Source organism: Macrobrachium rosenbergii, chromosome 9 (assembly GCF_040412425.1).
Source record: "Macrobrachium rosenbergii isolate ZJJX-2024 chromosome 9, ASM4041242v1, whole genome shotgun sequence".
NCBI classification, from domain to species: domain Eukaryota; kingdom Metazoa; phylum Arthropoda; class Malacostraca; order Decapoda; family Palaemonidae; genus Macrobrachium; species Macrobrachium rosenbergii.
In genome coordinates, this window is record NC_089749.1 from 34445867 (window position 1) to 34467561 (window position 21695).

The 21695-nt window shown below is 39.9% G+C and overlaps 1 protein-coding gene across 1 annotated transcript in view; it reads left to right on the top strand.

Moving 5' to 3' along the window:
* Positions 1–208: 208 nt before the first annotated feature.
* LOC136841684 (ribosome biogenesis protein NOP53) overlaps positions 209–21695 on the top strand; it is a 97420-nt gene continuing 75933 nt past the window's right edge. Inside the window, exons 1-3 of the mRNA XM_067108877.1 lie at positions 209–422; positions 10360–10430; positions 12232–12379. Coding sequence (XP_066964978.1) covers positions 280–422; positions 10360–10430; positions 12232–12379 — 362 coding nt within the window. The 5' untranslated portion in view covers positions 209–279. The remainder of the gene's footprint in view (positions 423–10359; positions 10431–12231; positions 12380–21695) is intronic.

Genomic DNA, 21695 nt, shown 5'->3' on the forward strand with positions numbered 1-21695 from the left:
TTTAGGATTCTTTTTATGACTTCTACTTCCGTGTATTTCACAGGCTATGGTGACAATTAGGAAAACATGTAATATCAAACATTAAAGCTTTAATACTAAATGAATATCCAAAACTATTACGTCACATTGTAAGATTTTCAAAGCCCTCGTGACAGAAACTTACGAAGCAATACTTAAATTGCACATTCTCCTTGGATGAAATTATATTTTCGGCATTTACAAGCTGTACAACGCATTCAACGTTGGCAAGATCATCCTTTCGTAGCATGAACAGTCAACATGGTGAAGGTTATAGTAAATAAGGGAGACCAACTCAAAAGAAAGAGATATAGTAAAAACAAAAAGAAGGCATGGCGAAAGAAAACCCAGATTAACGATGTCGAGGAGCATTTGGAAGACCAAAGGAGAGAGGAGCGTTATGGGTAAATTGTCTTTTAACTTCGTAGGTTAAACTGTCGTAGGCCTACCGACGTAACCTTACCTTCTGTCTAATTTAATTCGGGATAGAAATAGAGTTCCCAGTGTAGAACGACTTGAACAGGTTCTGCAGCAGACGAAAACAAAGCAGACCTTTCCTGAAATGCCTTGTCTTGAACTTATCAAAGCTTAAGTAAAGTAGCTTATGTTATTTTGCAACAGAAGTAGGCTTGGTAAAACACAACAACTCCGCACGGCTTTTTACCTTGGAAATTAAGTTTTCCCATACCTTTAGTGGTAGATCTAAGGCGGCATTCCGCGGCGAGCCCCCCACCCGCCTCCATAGCTAATACGGCAAAATTGTAACCAATAAACACCCCTAAAAATACCAACCTAACGTACCGTAGGAGTGTTTACTGGTTACAATTTTGCCGTATTAGCTATGGAGTGGGGTGGTGGGCTCGCCGTGGGATGCCGGCTTAGGCCTTCCCCGCGTTAGGTAATTCAAGTCGTGTAGTCTTCAAAGGTCAATTACAGATCAGTTACAGCCGGCCGACAAAATATTACTTTAAATTCTTGTAAAGCAAGTAAAATAACATAGAAAAACGTCAATTGCCGTATTCTAATTCACCACGGACAGCCGGCTTAGAATTACCCTTTTAGTGTTTCCGATGAAGGAGGTGGTGTTGTTTATTGGCGGTCAGTTATTATTAACCTCGCATCTCTATCAGGAACCCTTTGGGAAGGAGGGTTTTTGGGTGGTGTAAAACGGAGAGAGAATGGACGTTATCGTAATGATGGCCACCCTGGAATGGTTCCATGTATACGCAAGGCATATAGGAGCCATGTGTTCAAGAAGGGATTAGCTAAGGAAAAATATTGTAAAAGGAATTATACTAACCTAACCTAGTGGACCATTTTCCTGGTGAAGGAAACTCCACTTTGGCAAAAAGTTCCCCTATAACACTGCGCATGCACGATAGCATTCCAGGATGGCCAGCATACAATAACATATCGGTAAAATTTTATAAGTTGCCAATAAGACCCCAGGCAGCCATTTTTACATGAAAAACCATTTTGGGTTTTTCATGCAAAAATGGCTGGGAAATGATAGGGCACTAAAAGAACCAAAAAATACCAACCTAATGTAACGCAGTGGTGTTTACTGGTTATAATTTTCCTATATTAGCTATTGAGGCGTGGGAGAGGTAGTACTGTCGTACCTTATAAGTCATGATTTGATACATTTTTTATTTATCATTTGCACATAGTGTTTATGGGGTTCAAAATAACGAGAATGAGGAGCTCTTTTAAAAAATGTAGGGTTCAGTTTCATATCATCTAATGGCAACTTATAAAATAATACCAACATATCAGTTCTGAGGTTAATTACAGGTTAATCACAACTGACCGCCAAAAGATGACAGTAAATTCTTGATAAGCGACAAAAATACTATAGAAAAACTCAATTTCCGAGGTAATGAGCCTTGCGGAATTATACTATAGTTCTACCGCAGGCCTCAGTGCCGTAGGCTAATCCAGTATTTGAGAGACATACTGTAACCTAGGTTACAGATTTAACAGTTCACTTACAGTATGTTTATGATATCCGTAGGTAAGTTTATAAGTGCATTTTATCTGAAGCAAAACTGAAGACTACTACCACACCCCTCTGGTTTATTAACTACCAGTTTACATGCAAAATGGGCACTGTGGTTAGTACCAGCTCCTTGGGGATGAACTAAAGACTGCAAATATCATTAAGACAAAGAAAAGGCATAAAAAATAAATAAAAACATGAGCAAAAGTCAGAAATATTACAGTCGCCGACTGTTTGGGACCAGGTCGCGGTAGGCTAGTAATCTTCGGTTTTGCCAGTTTATTTTGTTGTGTTTCACTTAATGCTTGGGACAGGTGTAGACTGCCTATGATGGGCCTTCTTAACTGTTTTAATAAAATGTCATCATCTTTGTACAGTTTGATTTATAGCACAATGGGTTGGTTACGGACCATCTGCTAAATATATTACTATAATGAATGTCCTACACGTAGTGTAGCCTAGTTGATCAGTACCAAGAGTAATTGTTGTAGGCTACAGTTTAACCTGTGGTTTAAAAGTCAGGTTGGTATATAACAAGATCAAAATTTATGCAATTTTGTTATACATTAAAAGTTAGGGTAAAACTGCAGACAGTAATTCTAAGTATTAGCTCCGCACTTGTTTTTACCTTGGAAACTGGTGTTTGCTACACTTTTAGGGCTTCTGATACTGGCGGTGCATTTGTTTGTTGTCGGCCAAATGGAATGTCCCTTCGCCATGTTTAGTACTGGCCCGGGGAGGCCGGTATCCATACGTTAACAAGTTATTGCACTTGCCGAACGGGATATGAACCGTTCGAAATAGACGTACCCGTGCTCTGTCTCGTGAAGATCGCATATGAAAACTCCTTGTTGGATGGAGTTCAGGGGTTAATTACAGGTTAATTACATTCGTGCAACAAAAATTGAAGGTAAATCCATAATTAGCAACCAAAAAACTGTAGAAAAAGTCAAGTTAGAAGGAAATCGCTGCCACGGAGCTACTACTTAGATCTACTCTGCAGACAACTACCACACCCCTCTCAATTAGTAACTACCAGTTTAGTATGAGCCCCTTGGGAGTGAATGTAAAAATATAAAAAAAGATGGTAAATTGCATGAACACAAAGAAAAGACTAAACTTTGATCAGCAGCTGGCAGGAATCAGACTGCAGTAGTAGTCTGTAGCTATACCAAGTTTAGCCCTGCCTGTCAAGAATGTGAAATTGTTTATACAGAAGAAAACATGAAAAGGTAGGCTTGTTGCAAAAATATGAAAATCAAATGAATAGGGAAATATTGGGTAGAATTCAGAATGTTGGTGGGATAGCATTCCCAAAATTACTAATTCTTCCAATGTTAACTGTATGCTTTACAAAAATATGCATATTTTGGCTTTTGGATTCTAAACTGCCAAACCGCATTCTTTAGGCAAGAATGTAGAGTGACAGGTCAAGGCCAATAATCTGTATCACTACTGTTTCTAAAGTCATTTCAATCAGATGTCACAAAATGTAATTTTTGGCAGGTTTTCAGGTTTTTTTTTTCTGGCTGAATTGTGACCTGTCATTCTGCAGTGTTTCATATCATAATTTACTCAAAACTTATATATAATAATAATAATGTATACAGTATGCTAATAGACAGGCATATGCGTTACCTGAAGAGTATTACACAAGTACTAGTATATTCAGTATTTCTAGTTGCTCCGACACGATATACCAACCGTCGGTCCTTTAAATTAGGAATTACTTTCAGCGTAGGCTGGAAATGGCCGTTGAACTTTTGAACAAGGTGGTTAGGTAGTTAACTACCGTTCGGGAGGCGGGAGTACCGCCTGTCTGGATGTAAACATTCCAATTTGCTTTCGGCCGTCGTAGACTGCGGGTGTTGTTTCTCTTGCTCTTTGCCCGACTGCTGTTGAGCTTTTCCTGGTGGGAACTTTCCCTTTTTTCTTAAGTATGAATGCTGATAAGCCCTTGAAACCCTCCTACCCTTAGCGTTTGTGTCCTGGGGTAGGAGGCAAAAAATGCCATACTTTTAGATCTAGCATTGACATGGACCCACACGCCCTCTGCCCCACTTGCAGGGGACTTGTGTGTTCACGCGCTTTGCCTTGTAGCGAGTGTTGTTCCTGGTCTCCCGAGCAGTGGAAGAAGTTTGAAGGGAGGAGACGTTACCGTAGGAAGCCCGCCAAGGAATCATCTGAGGGTAACACGCCCCCGACGACTCCTGTGGTGGCTGATCCGTCGGGATCGTTTCTCCCTCCTGGCAAGCTTCCCCTTCTTGCTGCCTCTCCCTCGGGTGAGGACTCTCCCTCCCCTTCCTCATTCTTTTCATTGGGTGTGGAAGGCCGCGGGGGAGCTGTTGCTCAGGACATCCTCTCTGGGGTCTCTCCTCGCTCCGGGGGCAAATTTTTTCCCCCGGAGTGAGTAGAGGCTTCCCTTTTTGACCCGACTTTGTCCTCAGGTTTCGGGGTGGAAGCGCCCTCTGTTGGCCAGGTACCCGATCTAACATCTGCCTGGCTGCACCTGGGTCTGCCTGGCGTTCTGCCACTGGAGGGTCTGGTGTCACATTTGTCTGGCGCTCCGGTGACAACCCACACAGACACCGCTTCCACCACCACGACTGTCACCATGTCGTCATTCAGCAAGCTGCCTGTGACGGTGGCCTCGCACCTCGAAACCCAGGTTTTGGCTGCTCCTACCACATTCCACTCTGTGCTGCTGCCTCCTGGGTTCCTGGCCCTGTTGTCCCTGCCTGGCCCCTCGCACATGGTGACGTCTTTGGTGCCTTTCATGACTATATCTGCTCCTGTTGCTGACCCACACTCATTATTGACCATGGTTCCGTCTCCTCGCTTCCCTGACACTCGGCCCAGCCTGGCTCTCCATGTGCCACCCGTGCCTCCGACCCTGGCTTCAACCCTGGACTGTCCTGGCTCCCGCGCTGCTGCATGTGCCCCAGTAGCTGCTGGCTCAAGCACCGTCTCTGCTTCCCAGGTTGCGCCTGCTTCCATGGCCCCCTGGTTGCTCCTATGCCTTCTGCTGCTCCTCCGTGGTTTGGGGACCTGATTACGATCCTGAGGAAGATGGCAAAGAAGTTGGAGAAGAGATCGAGGAAGGTTCTGTCGCCTTCGTCTTTGTCTTTGTCTTCGTCGTAGTCTGCTGCCTCTTCTTCCTCCTCTTCTTCCGAGGCTCCTCAGCCAAGGAAGAAGAAGCCTGCCTCCCCCCCCCAAAAAAGAAGTCTCGCACCGAGACCTCTAAGGGACTGCCTCCTTCCATAGGGAAGGCAGTGGGTTCTCTCTTTGGCTCTTCCCAATCCATGGATCAGGGAACCGCTGCGTTGATCCCCAGGTCAGTCGTATCGGGAGCCGACGGCGTGCAGACCACGGTTTGCACTCCCCCCGCTGCGCCAAAGAAGCCTGCCTGTAAGGCCAGCGGGTCCGTGTTGGACACTTGCTCACGAGTCGCTCTGTGTACCCGGGTCTCTAAGGATGCCCGAGTACCCGAGTCTGGCACGGGAGAAACCTCTCTCTGTACGGACTCAGGCGTGGGACGAGAGAAAGAGTCCAGGCATGCAGGTGCCCCAACTCTTCCTGCTGGTGCTTCTTCTAGTACCAAGCCAGGTTCCCAGGAAGGTGCACTGGTCCCTCAGTTCCAGACGTCTGGAGAAGCAGAGAAGAGGTCCCCTGCTCAGTCTTCCCGAGAGGTTTCAACCTCGAAGAAGACTGGGGCGTGTCCAGAGGGCAGTGCAAGTTTGCGCCAGCCAGCCACTCGCTCGACTCCTCCCAGTCTCCGGCCGCGTTCGCGCCGCCAGCCTGGCTCAGGGGAGGCAAGCTCGCCCAACCTGCTATGTCAACCCCACATGGAGCAGTACCACCAGGCAGTGCAGTCCCTGTGTCTTCACGGCTGGAGGTTATCCACCATCTCCTGCGAGCGAGAGGCTTTTCGCGTCATGCAGCAATGGAGATGGCAGGGTACCTCAGACAATCCTCCGAAGCAGTATACCAGGTGAAGTGGTCCGTCTTCTGTGGTTGGTGTCGTGGATGGGATATCTCTCCAGTCGCAGCTACCGTTCAGGAGGTCGCTGACTTCCTCCTTCACCGAGAGAAGCTTCTCTCTGGTTCAGCTGTAAAAGGCTTCCGCACCGCTCTAGGCCTAGCCTTGCAGCTGAAAGGAGTAGACATCTTTTCCTCCTTCGAGATTTCCCTACTGTTGAGATGCTTCGAAAGGTCTCGCCCACCCAGGGATCTCAGGCCCCTGTCCCTAGAGGACTTTGTAGGTAATGAACCAGATGAGGTGCTACTGTGTCCTGTTAGAGTGCTGCGGCACTATCTGAAGAGGACTCGACGTCTCTGACCTGAGTGTCGATGACTCTTCATTAGTACTGGCTCGACTGAGAAAAAAGTGTCCAAGAACACGATCTCTTTCTGGCTTTGTGAGATGATAAGGAGAACGTATTCTGCTGCTGGAGAAGACGACACCGGTACGCTTCGTCCGAGACCTCATGAAGTCCCAACATTGGCCCGTCCCTCGCATTCCGGAAGAACATGTCAGTTCTGCAGGTGTTGAAGGCAGGCATGTGGTTCCAACAGACCATCTTCACCTCCTTCTACCTCTGGGATGTTGCTCACAAGTCCTTGGACACTTTTTCCTTGGGTCCTGTGGTGGCTGCCCAACAAGTTGTGTAGCTTACCCAGCTCCTCTAACAGGACAGGTTGCATCTCGCGTAAGATGTACGGTTGTGATTGGGAGAATGAATGTGGAGTGACTGGCCTCTCCTCTTCCTCCCCCATCCTGGCGCTCTTCCCATGGGCAGAGAGCTGACATGCCGTTATATGCTGGATCTGGCGGTCGATGCAGGTAAGCACCCAACAGGAGCTCCCGTTCTATTTTCCGCTTAGGTTTATAGAAGCAACCCCATGATAATAAGACAAACCCAACTCCAAGTTCTTCCTAGCCTACTTTGCATGAACTGACGATTCCTCTTTCATGCAAAGGGACCCAGAAGTCTGACAATTGATCCTGAGTTTCTTATAACCCGATCATTTTGTCAGAGGCAGTTTTCCCGTAATCACTGTATCGACCAGGAAGGGAAGACAAGGTGTGGTGAACTCCAGTCAGTTCATAGAGACTCACTCAGATTCCTCCTTCCAACCAGTGAGTCTTCCTAATGTAAAGGACCGATGGTTTGTATATCGTGTCGGAACAAATCACAGTTTTTAAAAGTAAATTGTATTTTTCCTAACTATACAAACCCAAGGTCCTTTACATTACATTTCATGCCCACCTCATGCCAGGCGCGGACTAGCAGTGCTTGGGCCCCGAGGCTACTTCAGGTCAGGGGCCTTTTTAACAGACACGTACACATTTATCATATTTTGTTTTAGTACATGTTTCGATATGAACAGTAGTAGTTAGTGTCATGGTTTGGCAGGTCCTGCATTTATAATTTATATTAAAACGATTGACCTATTATGTTGTATCATACTGTATTAAAAAAGAGGTAATTCCATTACAGAGTTGAGCAACAGAAAAACAATGAAAATATTAGATTGAACAATTCATATATTGATTGTATAATTTACATGAGACGAGTATTGCCAATGTCGTAGGTAAGTAGTTACAGAAAATCGATGGCATCACTTACATTTTATAAACTCTGGTCTCATGTTTCTATGAAAATACTAATATTTATTCTATATATTTCCATAACAGATTCAATGTGAAAAAATACTGTTATTTGATTGTTGCTATTGTATTTTCCTTAAATACAAACAAATAAAATTGTGAACAGTAAGGAAATAAAAGTCAACTTTCCAGGTGCAAGTTAATGCCTACTTAAGGAACTTCACTTTCCTAGCTTTCTGGTTTGCAAAATCTCTCACTAAATCTTGAAAGTTTAACTCTCGCAAAATACTGGTCTCTATATACATGAGTGACCGCATGTTTAGACGCTGTTCCTTCATTTTTGATCGTGTTTCATTCTGTATCAGTCTAAGCTTTGAAAAGCTACGCTCTCCACTGCAGTTTGACATCATGAGACACAGATACAAGCGGTATGCTATTTCAACATTCGGAAAGACTTCTTTCAACTCGTGTTGCAAGAGCATTCGATATATAATCAATTCAGTGCTACACTCTTGGTTTTCTTTCTGCTACGGAAATCATGGATATTTGCTGCAGCATAGGATGCAAAGGGAATCATTTCATCACTGAAGCCGGTCTCAATGTCAGAAGGATAATGATTAACTAACAAATCACACCCCTCAATCTGATACCAGGGCAGAAAGGCAAATTGGAATTTTACATCCGGGCAGGCAGTACTCCCGCCTCCCGGATAGTAGTTAACTGCCTAACCACCGTGTTCGAAAGTTGAACGGCCGTTTCCAGCCTACGCTGAAAGTACAGGTAATTCCTAATGTAAAGGACCTCAGGTTTGTATAGTTAGAAAAAATACAATTTACTTTTAAAATTGTGATTTTACATGACTGGGCCATTTAAATATGGACTTTTAAGATGCTGTCCAAGTTTTGTTTTTCCCTCATTGCCCAGATCTATGAAAGAACCGTATAAAAATGTTGTTTGTGCAAATTATAATGATATGCATAACCAAAGGAGTCTATAAACTGTATTGACTTGGATGTTTAGTTCAAGCATAATGTAAGAAAAAAAATAATGCTTAAACAGACTGTATGATGAACATTCCGTGGATTTTTAGCTAACAATTGTTTCTTCAAACAATTTGCACATGTACTTGCATTATTAAAACTATCTGATGTAAATGTCATTTTCAGTAAGGTAATAAAAGTGAAGAATTTGCATAATGATGATAGTCTTGTTAGTATTTTTAAACTTGGCACTAGATTCAGAAACATAAAATTTAATTAAAAATAAAATAATTGCTGATGATAGTAACATAAATAATGATAAACTATCATATAACTTTATTATAAATGTTGGACAGTTTATAGAATGGAAAAAAAGTAATTAGATTAGGTATATTTAGAGGACATATGTGATATGACCCATAGATTTCTTTGTAAAAGTATTGTGCTCAAGTTTTAATCTCAGGAATAGAATTTAGCAATAACTTTGAGAGGTGCAATACAGATGAAAAAATATTAATAAATTATTTGTAGACATACTTAGGTCATGGAAAGTGGTATGTACTTCATATAACTTACCTTTCTTATACAGTATACCAAAATATCATTAGATTCCTACTAAAGAAAGATGTTAAACTGTTAGATTATAGAAGGTAGATATATTTCATATACTATATATATATATATATATATATATATATATGATATATATATATATATATATATATATATATATATATATATATATATATATATATATATATATATATATATATATATATATATATATATATATATATATATATATATATATATATATATATATATATATATATATATATATATATATATATATATATATATATATATATATATATATATATATATATATATATATATATATATATATATATATATATATATATATATATATATATATATATATATATATATATATATATATATATATATATATATATATATATATATATATATATATATATATATATATATATATATATATATATATATATATATATATATATATATATATATATATATATATATATATATATATATATATATATATATATATATATATATATATATATATATATATATATATATATATATATATATATATATATATATATATATATATATATATATATATATATATATATATATATATATATATATATATATATATATATATATATATATATATATATATATATATATATATATATATATATATATATATATATATATATATATATATATATATATATATATATATATATATATATATATATATATATATATATATATATATATATATATATATATATATATATATATATATATATATATATATATATATATATATATATATATATATATATATATATATATATATATATATATATATATATATATATATATATATATATATATATATATATATATATATATATATATATATATATATATATATATATATATATATATATATATATATATATATATATATATATATATATATATATATATATATATATATATATATATATATATATATATATATATATATATATATATATATATATATATATATATATATATATATATATATATATATATATATATATATATATATAAAGGCAAATGCCACGAAGTGAAAGTGAAACAATGGAGTGGTGCTAGGCCTTTCGACATGATGGTCTTTTACTGTACTATATTTTTATCTACAGGGGTCCTTTGGAGGAGAGGGAAGATCAAGAACTGATGTTTATAGATGTTGGTGATGAGTCTGAAAAGAAACGTAAGTGCTTGTTTGATTTTAGTTCATACATACTGTAGTCTATTTAATTCCATCTGTCCACTCTCAGTGCTTCCGATATCATAGACTAACTAAGATAAAGTCGCAAGCTATTTCTTCAGTAATATATGTGAATGCTTATTATAAGTAAAGAACTCTCACACTTATTTAGATCATAAACAGACCAATGTATATCGATAATATAACAATCCATGTACACAAAAGATGAGCATGTATCAACTAGTCTATGCAGATCAAACAAATGAACAGTGGTCTTCCAGTAATTATGTCTTTAGCTCACTGTAGGTAAAAAATACATCTAGCTATGCGAGTGCCATAATTTCTTGAATGTAAATTACATGTTCTGGGTAATATTCAAAATGGTATGAAAGGAACAGCCTCTGGAACAGGCTGGATGATGGGAAATTTCATGCAATGCATGGCAATGCCATTGCCGTTTTCTTGTCAGAATATTGCCTATTCACGGTCCAGATTCACAGCTTCACCTATTCGCATTTTTCTCTGTGGAACATATGTACACATTATTTGGGGAAAATTCGCCTATTCACGGTGTTTTTCATAGAGAAATATTCACAAGTTACTGTATTATCTTATCATTTTCATGACTGAATGCACTTTTTGTGATAAGACTATTAAAATATTCAGGTATAAGCATTTTTAGATGGGTTGTTAGTGTTTTGAACTATCAAAATAGGCAGTTACTGTATAAGGGGTGTCAGGTTTTCTTGGATTTTAGCTATTTCGGATTTTAGCATACACAGCGAATACCAGGGGTCGACTGTACATAATTTTTTCTTTAGCTTAAAAATCATTATAATAGCTCAGTGACTGGGCAATTTCAGGAGTATTTTGTAAAATAACTTATCAAACAAAAAAATGTTAAATGTCATTGAGTTCCTGTCATTGTTTGTGTGGGGATGACATCTATATGATATAAAAGGCTAGCCTAGACATTTTCTTTTCATTTTTTAAATGTAAGGCATTGGAAAAACACTTTAAGATGAATAGATATTGGTTACAATGAGGAAGTAATTTTGACTGATTTGAAATGAAAGTGTGCTTAAAAGAAGTCTAGTGAAATCAAATATTTGGCAGATCAATAGCATAGACCTATAAATTTGCTTGTCAGTGCTTTGTGTTCTAATGATTAACATAATTAAAGACATGGACGTAACTTTGGTATCATAATATGTAAAGTTATTTTTATATTCATGCGGTGAAATTGTATGTAGAATAAAGCTTGAATGATAAGGAAATCTTGTAATCTGAACAGTTTGTGGGCATAAGTCTATGCATAGCCTGGGCTATATACCCAGTGGGATAAAACATAATTATTGAAAGCCCATCATTCATTTGCATTTGATATGATTAGATACAAGCTCTTCTTTCTTATGCGTATGTAGATATACTATCAATACAAATCGGCATATTTATGACTTAAATAAGGTGTGAGGGTTCTTGTATACAGTATATAGATATTCAAATATGGTACGGAAGAAATAGTTGGAATATTTATCACAGTTAGCCAACAATATCGGAAACGGTGATTTTCAGCCAATCATAAGTCACACATTCCCAGGTGCCACATCAGCACTCAGGGGTGGAAAGATGAGCTGAAACCAACTATAAGTTAACAATGAAGTTTTGTGTATTGTTTAGTTTAGACCCACATTTCATTCAATTTAGCTTATAGCTGAAAGTGTATTTTATTTTGTGAAGCAACTGCAATACATCTTATGGCTCATCAGGCCCCTTTCTCTCTCTTTTGTTTTTACTACTATAGCTGTTGTACCAGTGACATTTGCAGTGGATACTAAACCTGGTCATATTGAAGGTTTTAAACCAAGAACAAAGAAGCAGACAGAAAAACCACTTCGCTGTCACCAGTATCTAGGGGGCTTCCAAGGTGCCAAAACTCCACACAAGGAAAAGTATGTATAGAGATCAGCTACCCCAAATTTTATGCTTATTTGACTTTTTCTTTCCTTCTACTTTTAGTCTTTGAAATTCTGTTTCAGTTTCCAAAATTTATATAATGTTCCTTCCATTGAAAACAGTTTTGTATACAAAAATTAAGATAAAAATTTATACAGTATATATACAAATTTACATACATAGACTGGATCCTACATCTCTGGAGAGAGTCAGTGTCCTGGCATTTTTTGTGCAAATAATTAGGATGATTCAGCAGATTTGTTTGATAACAAATGATTGTGTTCTTGCACAAAACAAACCTTTCTTTACAATTGCCATAACTTTGTGGAAGGCTAAAAAAAATTCAAAGTTCAGATGGACTCATTAGCTGCTGCAGAAGGAGGGACCTAACCTACATATTGATTAGTTCGTCCACTCAGTAGCTAATGGATTCCCGCTGAAGTTTGCTTCCATAAAAAAATTTTGACCGCTATTGTTGTAGCCAACAGATACTGATGTAAGATTCCCTCTCTTTAAAAATCTGTGATCATGTGAATGGTATTTTTAGTCCAAATGTTATGTGTTAAATTTTGTGTGAGAGCTTACCATTTTTTTGTTTGATTTGTTTCTGCCTTTTTTTGTATTTTCTTCCTCTTTCTATAATATTCTTACATCAGAGTTTCCCTGTATACGTTTGGTTCTGTACTAAGTTTTCTCAGCTTTCTTCTGTCTTATGCACTGCACGAATTGCCATTTGGTCCCAGTTGTCATTTACTTTGAAACCTTTCACCATGATCTTGCCATTACAGGCAGTCCCCAGTTATCGGCCGGGTTCCATTTCTGAGGGTGTGACGATAACCGAAAATCGCCGATTTCGGCGCTTTTTCTGCGATTTTCAGGGGTTATCGGCGCCAAAAAGTGCTGATTTTTGGTTATCGGCACCAAAAAGCTCCGATTTTCGGTTATCAGCGCCTCTGTTAGGTATGTATTGCCGCCAATACCCAATTATCAGTGCCGATAAGGAGGAATTGGTGATTTTCGGCGCCAAAAATTGCCGATTTTCGTCACTAGACAAGCCCCATAAAACCGGATCGCTGTTAACCGAGCCCGCCGTTAACTGAGGACTGCCTGTACCATCTGTCAGCATCCAGCCATCTCCATGTCGGCCACCTCTTACTGATTGCTGTGCCCCTTCTCACATCACAAACCCCAAGTATCTCAATCTATTTTATACCCATTAAACACAACAGCTCTGTGCCACTTCAACGTTTTGATAAAGTCCTCCCAACACAAGCCATTCGTGAATCTTATTTCCTATAAGTAACTTACCAGTTAATTACATAGCTAATGTATCAACCTTACGTGGTAACTCTTTTGAATTTCACGGTAGCACTTCTTTTGTTTATTATGTAGTTGACACCCCGCCCACTACCAGGGAAAGAAAGAATAACCAGCAGCCATATTCAATTTGTTTCTGCTGGTGGTTATGTAAACATATCACGCCATTTGCAGCAGCTTTTTTTTTTTTTGGATTACCTGTAGTTCATCATCTTTGGCGAAGTACAATAGTTTTGTTTTGGTTGTGTTTATTCTAAACAGTGCCTAGGCAATTTATTTTTTGTAGATTTTACTAATTTTCGGTGAATGATTAGAATTATGTCAGAATTCACTACTGGCCAAGTTAGGCTGCAAGTCGATACTTACTAAAGCTTGTTACTTTCCTCATACGATCTAGGTATAGCGGGCAAGAATGTAATGTTCATTAACATGTAAAGAGAGAGATAGAAAGAGTAAAGTGGCTTCTAAAGCTGAAAAATGCTTTTATAGTTTAGAGACTAGCCTACACCAAAAGCTAGTTTAGAGGTTAGCTCTGTTACTCTCCCTTCTACTCCTATTACTACTGTGCTTGCCCTCCTACCTGACAAACTTCTCCTCCCCTGCCCGGTTCCCATGCTCCCGATCCTAATGCCATCACCAGTCTCGAGTCTAGATTTGATAAAAAGCTTAATCTAGTAGTAAGTACTGTTGCTGATGGGAAGACTCTTAAAATGGTGATAAAGGAGATGTTTACAGAGGAGTGATAGTGACAGTGAAGTGGAGGAGGTGGCTACCTGTCCCGTCGGTTCTCTTGGACTGAGGTCCCTGTCCTGCTCCCCCAAACCTGGGAGAAGATATACCAAATTCCAAAGGAGGCTGATGGGGTTTGCCATGGGTAGTTGCCTGTTATAACTGGAAAGGCTTGTCCAAGGAGATACCTCCGTTGTCCTCCAGCTCTACAGACAAATGCGGGATGGACAAGAAACTACACAGACATTTTCTGGACTGTTCCCAGCCCCTAAAGCGCCCTTCTGAAGACCATGGCCAGCGCCCAGACACTATGTCTATCAGTCAGTATGAGCAGACTCCGTGCAATCCTAGGCCATCTTGTGGTTTCTCCTTGGTCCCCTCTGTTCCTGCCCCTGTCCATCAGTGCCTACCTGTCTCCCTGGAACAGTCCAGAGACCATCTCACCTAAGCGCCCAGCGCCCACTCCCAAGCACCCTGTGGCACCCGCTCTTAAGCACCAGGCACCCCCACCTGAGTGCTCAGTGCCCGCGCTCTAGGCACCCATCGCCTTTTTGTCCTATTATTTATGTTATAAGCTATATTATGATAAATTGTTCTATTTCATATAAAAACAACAGTTGGCCCAGATTATGTACTTGCTTATGAAAGTTCCCTCTGCTTCTGGATGACCACCTGTCTCCTTTTTTACTCGGTAGAGAAGATTCACCCAGAACCTGCTTCACCTTTGGCATACGCTACCCGGCTAGCCGTGAAGCCTTCCCACCCTTCAGCATGATCAGGGGAGTACTGAACAAGTTTGAGACACACCACAATGTGACCTTGACCCTCATAGCTCCATTTTGGCCTCTGAGGGAGTGGTTCCCACACCTCCTACGTCTGTTGGTGGACTACCTAAGACTGCTTCCCCAAAAAGTATCACTACTCAGACAACCCCACTTCATAAGACACCACCTGGGGTTGCCCACTCTTGCTCTAACAGGCTCCAGTCTGTATGTAAGCTTGTCAGAATGAAGGGTTTTTCAAGGGAAGCTTCAGAGACTATTGCAAAATGCAGAAGGAAGTCTTCTAGCTTCAGCTATCATGCCAAGTGGTCAGTCCTTTGACAGTGTGCCACATCCACAATGTCCCATCTTCTGAGACCAATTTAACACAAATTGCAGATTTTCTCTTTTTTTCTGAGGAGTGCAAAGAACTTGTCTTCCTCTAGCATTAAAGGCTATCAGGCAATGCTTGGCTCGATTTTCAAGCATAGAGACCTGGATCTCTTATCAATCTCTGACATTGAAGACCTGGTAAAGTCGTTGGATACAGTGGAACACAAAAGAGATAACACTTTGGTCTCCTGGAATCTGGATGTGGTCCTGAAATGGCTGACGAGCCCGTCTTTTGAGCCCCTGCGGTCTGCTTTTCTTTGGAATCTGACGCGTAAAACTCTCTTCCTCTTTGCCTTAGCTACGGCTGAGCGCACCAGCGAAGTAGAAGCTGTTGACAAAAGAGTGGGCTTTTCTCAAAGGGATGCCATTTCCTCCTTCACCTTAGGCTTTCTGGCCATGAATGAGGACCCGTCCAAGCCCTGACCTCGTTCATTCACTGTGAAGAACTGATGGAAATTCTTGGTCCGGAGGAGGAAGAGAGGGTACTATGTCCAGGTAGAATATTGAAATACTACCTTAATAGGACAGAAACGATCAAGGGCCTGCTTAGTAATCTTGGGTGTTCAGTAAGGAACCCATCTCATCCTCTTTCAAAGAACGCCTTGTTGTTTTTCTTAAGAGATTTAATTAGAGAAGCACACTCCCAGATTCAGGAGGACATTTTACCAAACTGTAAAGTGAGAGCACACTGTATCAGAGTGGTGTCTACTTCCTTGGCTTTTAAACATAACATGTCCTTGACCTCCATTATCCAGTCTACCTACTGGAGGTGCTGGTCCATTTTCTCTTCTCACTAGTAGAAGGAAATAGAGACAGTATTTAATGATTGCAGTACCTTGGGACCATTATTGGTGGCTGGCATGGTATTGGATGAAGATTCAAAGGAAGCACTCTCTTTCTTCCACTATCTTTTTGAGTTTTGGGGACCCTGGGAGTAAAGGTACCTGGAGTATCCACCAGTCTTAGTGGATAGGTTGAGGTTTTTAACAGTTTTTTCAGAGTAGGTGACAGTGTTGTCTGGTTTTTAATGTTGGTACTGCTCCCAGGGCAAGGTTACCTTATTGTATGCTTTGTTAGCCATCAGGCATATCATCCACTACAAAGCTCCCACTTAAGTAGAGGCGCTGCACGTCTCTACAGCCGCACCACTACGGGTTAAGATTAACACAAACCAGAGGCAGTATTCATCTGCAGTAGCTGTGTACCAGGTAAGGAAACAACAAGTATTGCATACAATACTGGCAGATTTTTCTATTTCAAATTCATTATCATGCTTTAATGTTTTGGAGTAGACTACATCCATGTATCCCACCTCCAATCAATGTGGGATTCAGCTATGTAATTTCTTGGTAAGTTACTTATATGAAAATTATATTTTCTTAATAAAATTTAAGTTTTATATAGTGTATATTTATCAAGTAATTACAGAATCAGAGCCCACCCTCCTTCCTTCTTATGGACATGAGGGCACAAACAAATTTGATAATGGCTGCCAGGTTGTTCCTGATTTCCCCGGTTGTGGGTGGGGCTATCACCTATGTGTGATCAAACAAACAAAAGAAGCATTACTGCTAAATTAAAAAAGTTGCCATGCAAGGTAGATCTGTTAGCTATGTAATTACTTGTTAAGTATATATAAAACTTAATCTTATTATGAAAATGTCATTTTCTTCAATAAGCAATACATGATAGTTTACACAAACAATTTTGTAATTTTCTGCAAAGTACATTTTACACAAATAAAAAGACACTACACTACTTGCGAACAAGTTACGTTCTGAACGGCTGGTTCTACTGTATCTTGGTTTGTTCATAAGTTGGTTTTTAATATGTAGTGCATAATTTTTCTTGATGTTTACATTCAAATTTTATTCTGGGCATTTATGCTGCTAGTAAGTATTTTTGCAAAGAACATGAGGAAGAAGAAAAACCTGTTCCTTTAGCCCCTTCCCTGATTATCTTCTTACAATCACTCTTAATATATTCCTTCTTATTTCTATCTTCTCGATTTAACTCGGCCTGTGATGCATACCCATTTGTTCCAACACGATTTACAAACCGTCGGTCCTTTACATTAGGACTTACTTTCAGCAAAGCTGGAAACAGCTGTTGAACTTTCGAACAAGGTGGCTAGGCAGTTAACTACCATCCGGGAGATGGGAGTACTGCCTGCCCGGATGTAAACATTCCAATTTGCTTTCGGCCGTTGTGTGCTGTAGACATGTTTCTCATTCTCTGCCCTGACTGCTGTTGAGCTGTTTTCCTGGTGGGATCTTTTTTGTTTTTTGGTTGATAATGAATGTCTATAAGCCCCGTAGGCCCTCCTTTCCCCAGCGTGTATGTCCTGGGGTAGGATGGAAGAAGTGCAATAGCTTCCACTCGCATATTGATATGGACCCACACGTCCTTTGCTCCACCTGCAGGGGACTTGTGTGTACTCATAACTCTCCTTGCTTGGAGTGTTGTTCCTGGTCTGCTGAGCAGTGGGCGAAGCTTGAGGCGGGGGGAGAAAATACCCAAGGAAGCCCACCAAGGCGTCATCTGAGGGTTATACGCCCCTGATGACTCCCTTGGTGGCTAACCCATTGGGGGGAACACTAACCCATTGGGATCGTCCCCCACCCCGCCAAGCAAGCTTCCCCTTCTTGCTGCCTCTCCTATGGGTGTGGAAGGCCGCCAGGGAGTGGACGATCAAGACATCCTCTCTGGGGCCTCTCCTCGCTCCCGGGGGGAATTTTTTCCCCCAGAGTGAGTAGAGGCTTCCTCTTTTGACCCGACTTTGCTTTCAGGTTTGGCAGTGGAGGCTTCTCTCGATGGGCAGGTTACTGACCCCACACCTACCTGGCTGCACCTCAGTCTACCTGGCATTCCATCGTTGGAGGGCTTGATCTCTCGTCTGTCCGGTGCTCCTGTGACGACCCACGCAGCTGCCACTTCCACCACGTCAACCATCACCATGACACCTATGTGCGCAGCTCGTCGTGCTTACAATAGCCGAACGGATTAAAAATTTGTGAGGTGGATAAAGGTCCTCCTCCCCCTCCACCAGCTCAACTGTGTTTTCAAGATCGGCATTTTCTTCCTGTGACTCCCAGGAGACATTAAGTGGTGAAGCATAAAAACACGAAACCAAACAAGCTTTAGCAAGTTCACCAACACCAATGAATGAGTGTGTGCATATTTACATACCTTACGCATACGATTGCATTTATCTTTTGGTTTGGAACAATAAGAAACAAGAAAATACAGTAAAAATATAAATGAGAATACCATAAAATACAAATAAAAAAGTGAAGGAGTGTGTGTTACCGTGTAGGCTTCAGTGTAAGCGATACTTTAATATTTGTTTCTCTCTCTCTCTCTCTCTCTCTCTCTCTCTCTCTCTCTCTCTCTCTCTCTCTCTCTCTCTCTCTCTCTCTCCTCAGCATCTCTGCTTTGTTTTTTCCTTTGTTACAGTACTGTACATTAAAAAATCAAGCATAAAAACACAAAACTAAAGAAGCTTTAGGAAGTTCACAAATGCCAGTGAATGAGTGTGTGCATATGTACTTACCCTATGCACAAATTGAATTTATCTTGTGATTTGTAAAAATAAAAAATGAGAAAATACAGTAGAAATATAAACGAGAATAGTGTAAAATATAAATAAAAAAGTGAAGGTATGTGTGTGTGTTATACTCTATAGGGTTCAGTGTAAGTATACCTTATTTGTTTCTCTCTCTCTCTCTCTCTCTCTCTCTCTCTCTCTCTCTCTCTCTCTCTCTCTCTCTCTCTCTCTCTCTCTCTCTCTCAGTACTGTACAGATCCTTTAATAAAATACGAATGAAAGTATCATAAACATAAAAACACGAAACAGAAAAAGCTCCATCAAGTCAGGTGTCTACTTAGCCCTCATAACCCATCCAACAACACTGCATCCCCACCCCCTCCCAGCGAGGGGAACTGCCACCCAGCTACACCCACCTTCCAAAACAACCCCTTCTGTGAGTGAATTTCTCTACACAACCTAACTGCCCTCCTCATCCACGGTGCCCAGCCATCTGATGCCACCCCCTCCCAACCTTGGAAACTTCTCCAGGCTTCCCACACCCCCAAACCCTTTCTCAGTCTGTCTGTATCTGAGTTTAAGCAAGTTCCTCGTTGGACGAGTTGATATCGTTCTCGGCTAGCACTTTGCTGGGCCTGCGTTCTATTCTCCGGCTGGCCAGTGAAGAATTAGAGGAATTTATTTCTGGTGATAGAAATTCATTTCTCGCTACAATGTGGTTCGGATTCCACAATAAGCTGTAGGTCCCATTGCTAGGTAACCAACGTTCTTAGCCACGTAAAATAAGTCTAATCCTTCAGGCCAGCCCTAGGAGAGCTGTTAATCAGCTCAGTGGTCTGGTTAAACTAAGGTATACTCTCTCTCTCTCTGAGTTAAGCAGTGTTACCAACATTTTCCTGAGGCCTTGCAACATTGCTAGCCATCGAAGAGTGTTTTTTCAAATTTTTAAAAATGAATTTGTATCATATTTCTCTGGGCCTTGGTCCCTGGGATCCAGTTGTGTCTGGATAATGTTCAGTTCCAGATAATGATGATCCTTATAACTGAAGGATTACTGTAATTGAAAGTATAAACAACTTATGAAGAGTCATATGTTATGTATTCACAATTTTGCATGCTTTAATGTAAACTGGTACCAAATCTTTGGTAGGAACTTAGTGTAAAAATGTTTACTTATGCAAGAACAAACCCTTGCATTAACATAAACCACCAAGGTGATAGTTATATCAGTGTTAAAAGTAATAGTCTTGATTAATGAATGCAGTGATTTGTTTTTTGTACATCTTTTACAGTATTGGTATTTAGAATAAAATTAATCTTACCTCTCTATTTTGAAAGCTGTATTCCCCACAAGGCTGGAAGGTGATAGGGGATGAAAACTAAAATATTAATATAATCATTTAGTTTGAACCATCTATGACCCATCCTTTTCAGGTGAACTGCTTGTTCGTGTCTGTTGTTTTCCATTCAATTTTTCTCTGTCAGTGGCCTACGAGGATGTATTTGGAAAGTGTTGACATATTCTTGTTGCTGATTTGGATAATTTTGTTGGATTTGGTTTGGTCTGTTATGTATAAGTTAATGACAAAGTGCATAGGATATGTAAGGTGAGAAAGTGTAACTCACGTTTTTACACTTAAGCCTATGATGGTCATGACCTGTGCATACAATTTAGCAGCAACGAGTGCTTTTTCTATGATGGTTGCAGTCAATGTGCTGATTGACCACATGATGTTATGAATAATTATTTCAAGTATGAAAAGAGACGAGAAGCTGACAAGACTAAGAAAAGACAGCAAACTGATTCTTCTAAAGCTTGGGTGGGAAGTAATAATAGAAGTAAGAGCACTTCCAGTTTTTGCTATTTTTCTTGCAGTGTACCTAGTAATCCTTCTCCTTCTAGATGTTTTTCTTCACCACTTAAGCTCTCTGTATCACTCAGGATAAGAGGTTTTGGATATTAGAATCTGATGTTTAGCAATTCTCAGGATAACAGTCAAACAAGTTTATGGAGTTTACCCCTGTATCATTCAGGAAAAGAGGTTTAGGAAATAGAATCTGATGCTGCAAAAATTTATAGGATAGTCAAAAAAGTTTATGGATTTTACCCTTGCATCATTCAGGATATAAGGTTTTGGAAATTAGAATCTGATGCAGTAATTCTTAGGATTACAGTCAAAAAAGTTTATGGAGTTTACCCCTGTATCATTTAGGATTTGAGATTTGGGAAATCTGATATAGCAATTCTTAGGATTTTAATAAAAAAAAGTTTATGGAGTTTACCACTGCTATACTTGCTTCATTGCCAGACCAGATGAATTGTGTTTTTTGTGTTCCCCCTTGCATCAGAGGAAGAGCCAAGGCCCTCCCTCCCTATTAGCCATACCTTATCCACACGCTGTGATGCTCCCCCATTATTGGAGGTATGCGGATGTGGGGTATATCTGGGATAGGAAGTGGTGCATGCCCGTTGTCTCCTTCCTCTAATCAACCTGGCACAAGTCAGTGCAGTTTGGTGCTAAGTCACCAAAGGATGCATGCAGCAAGGGCAAACAGAGTTTAGCT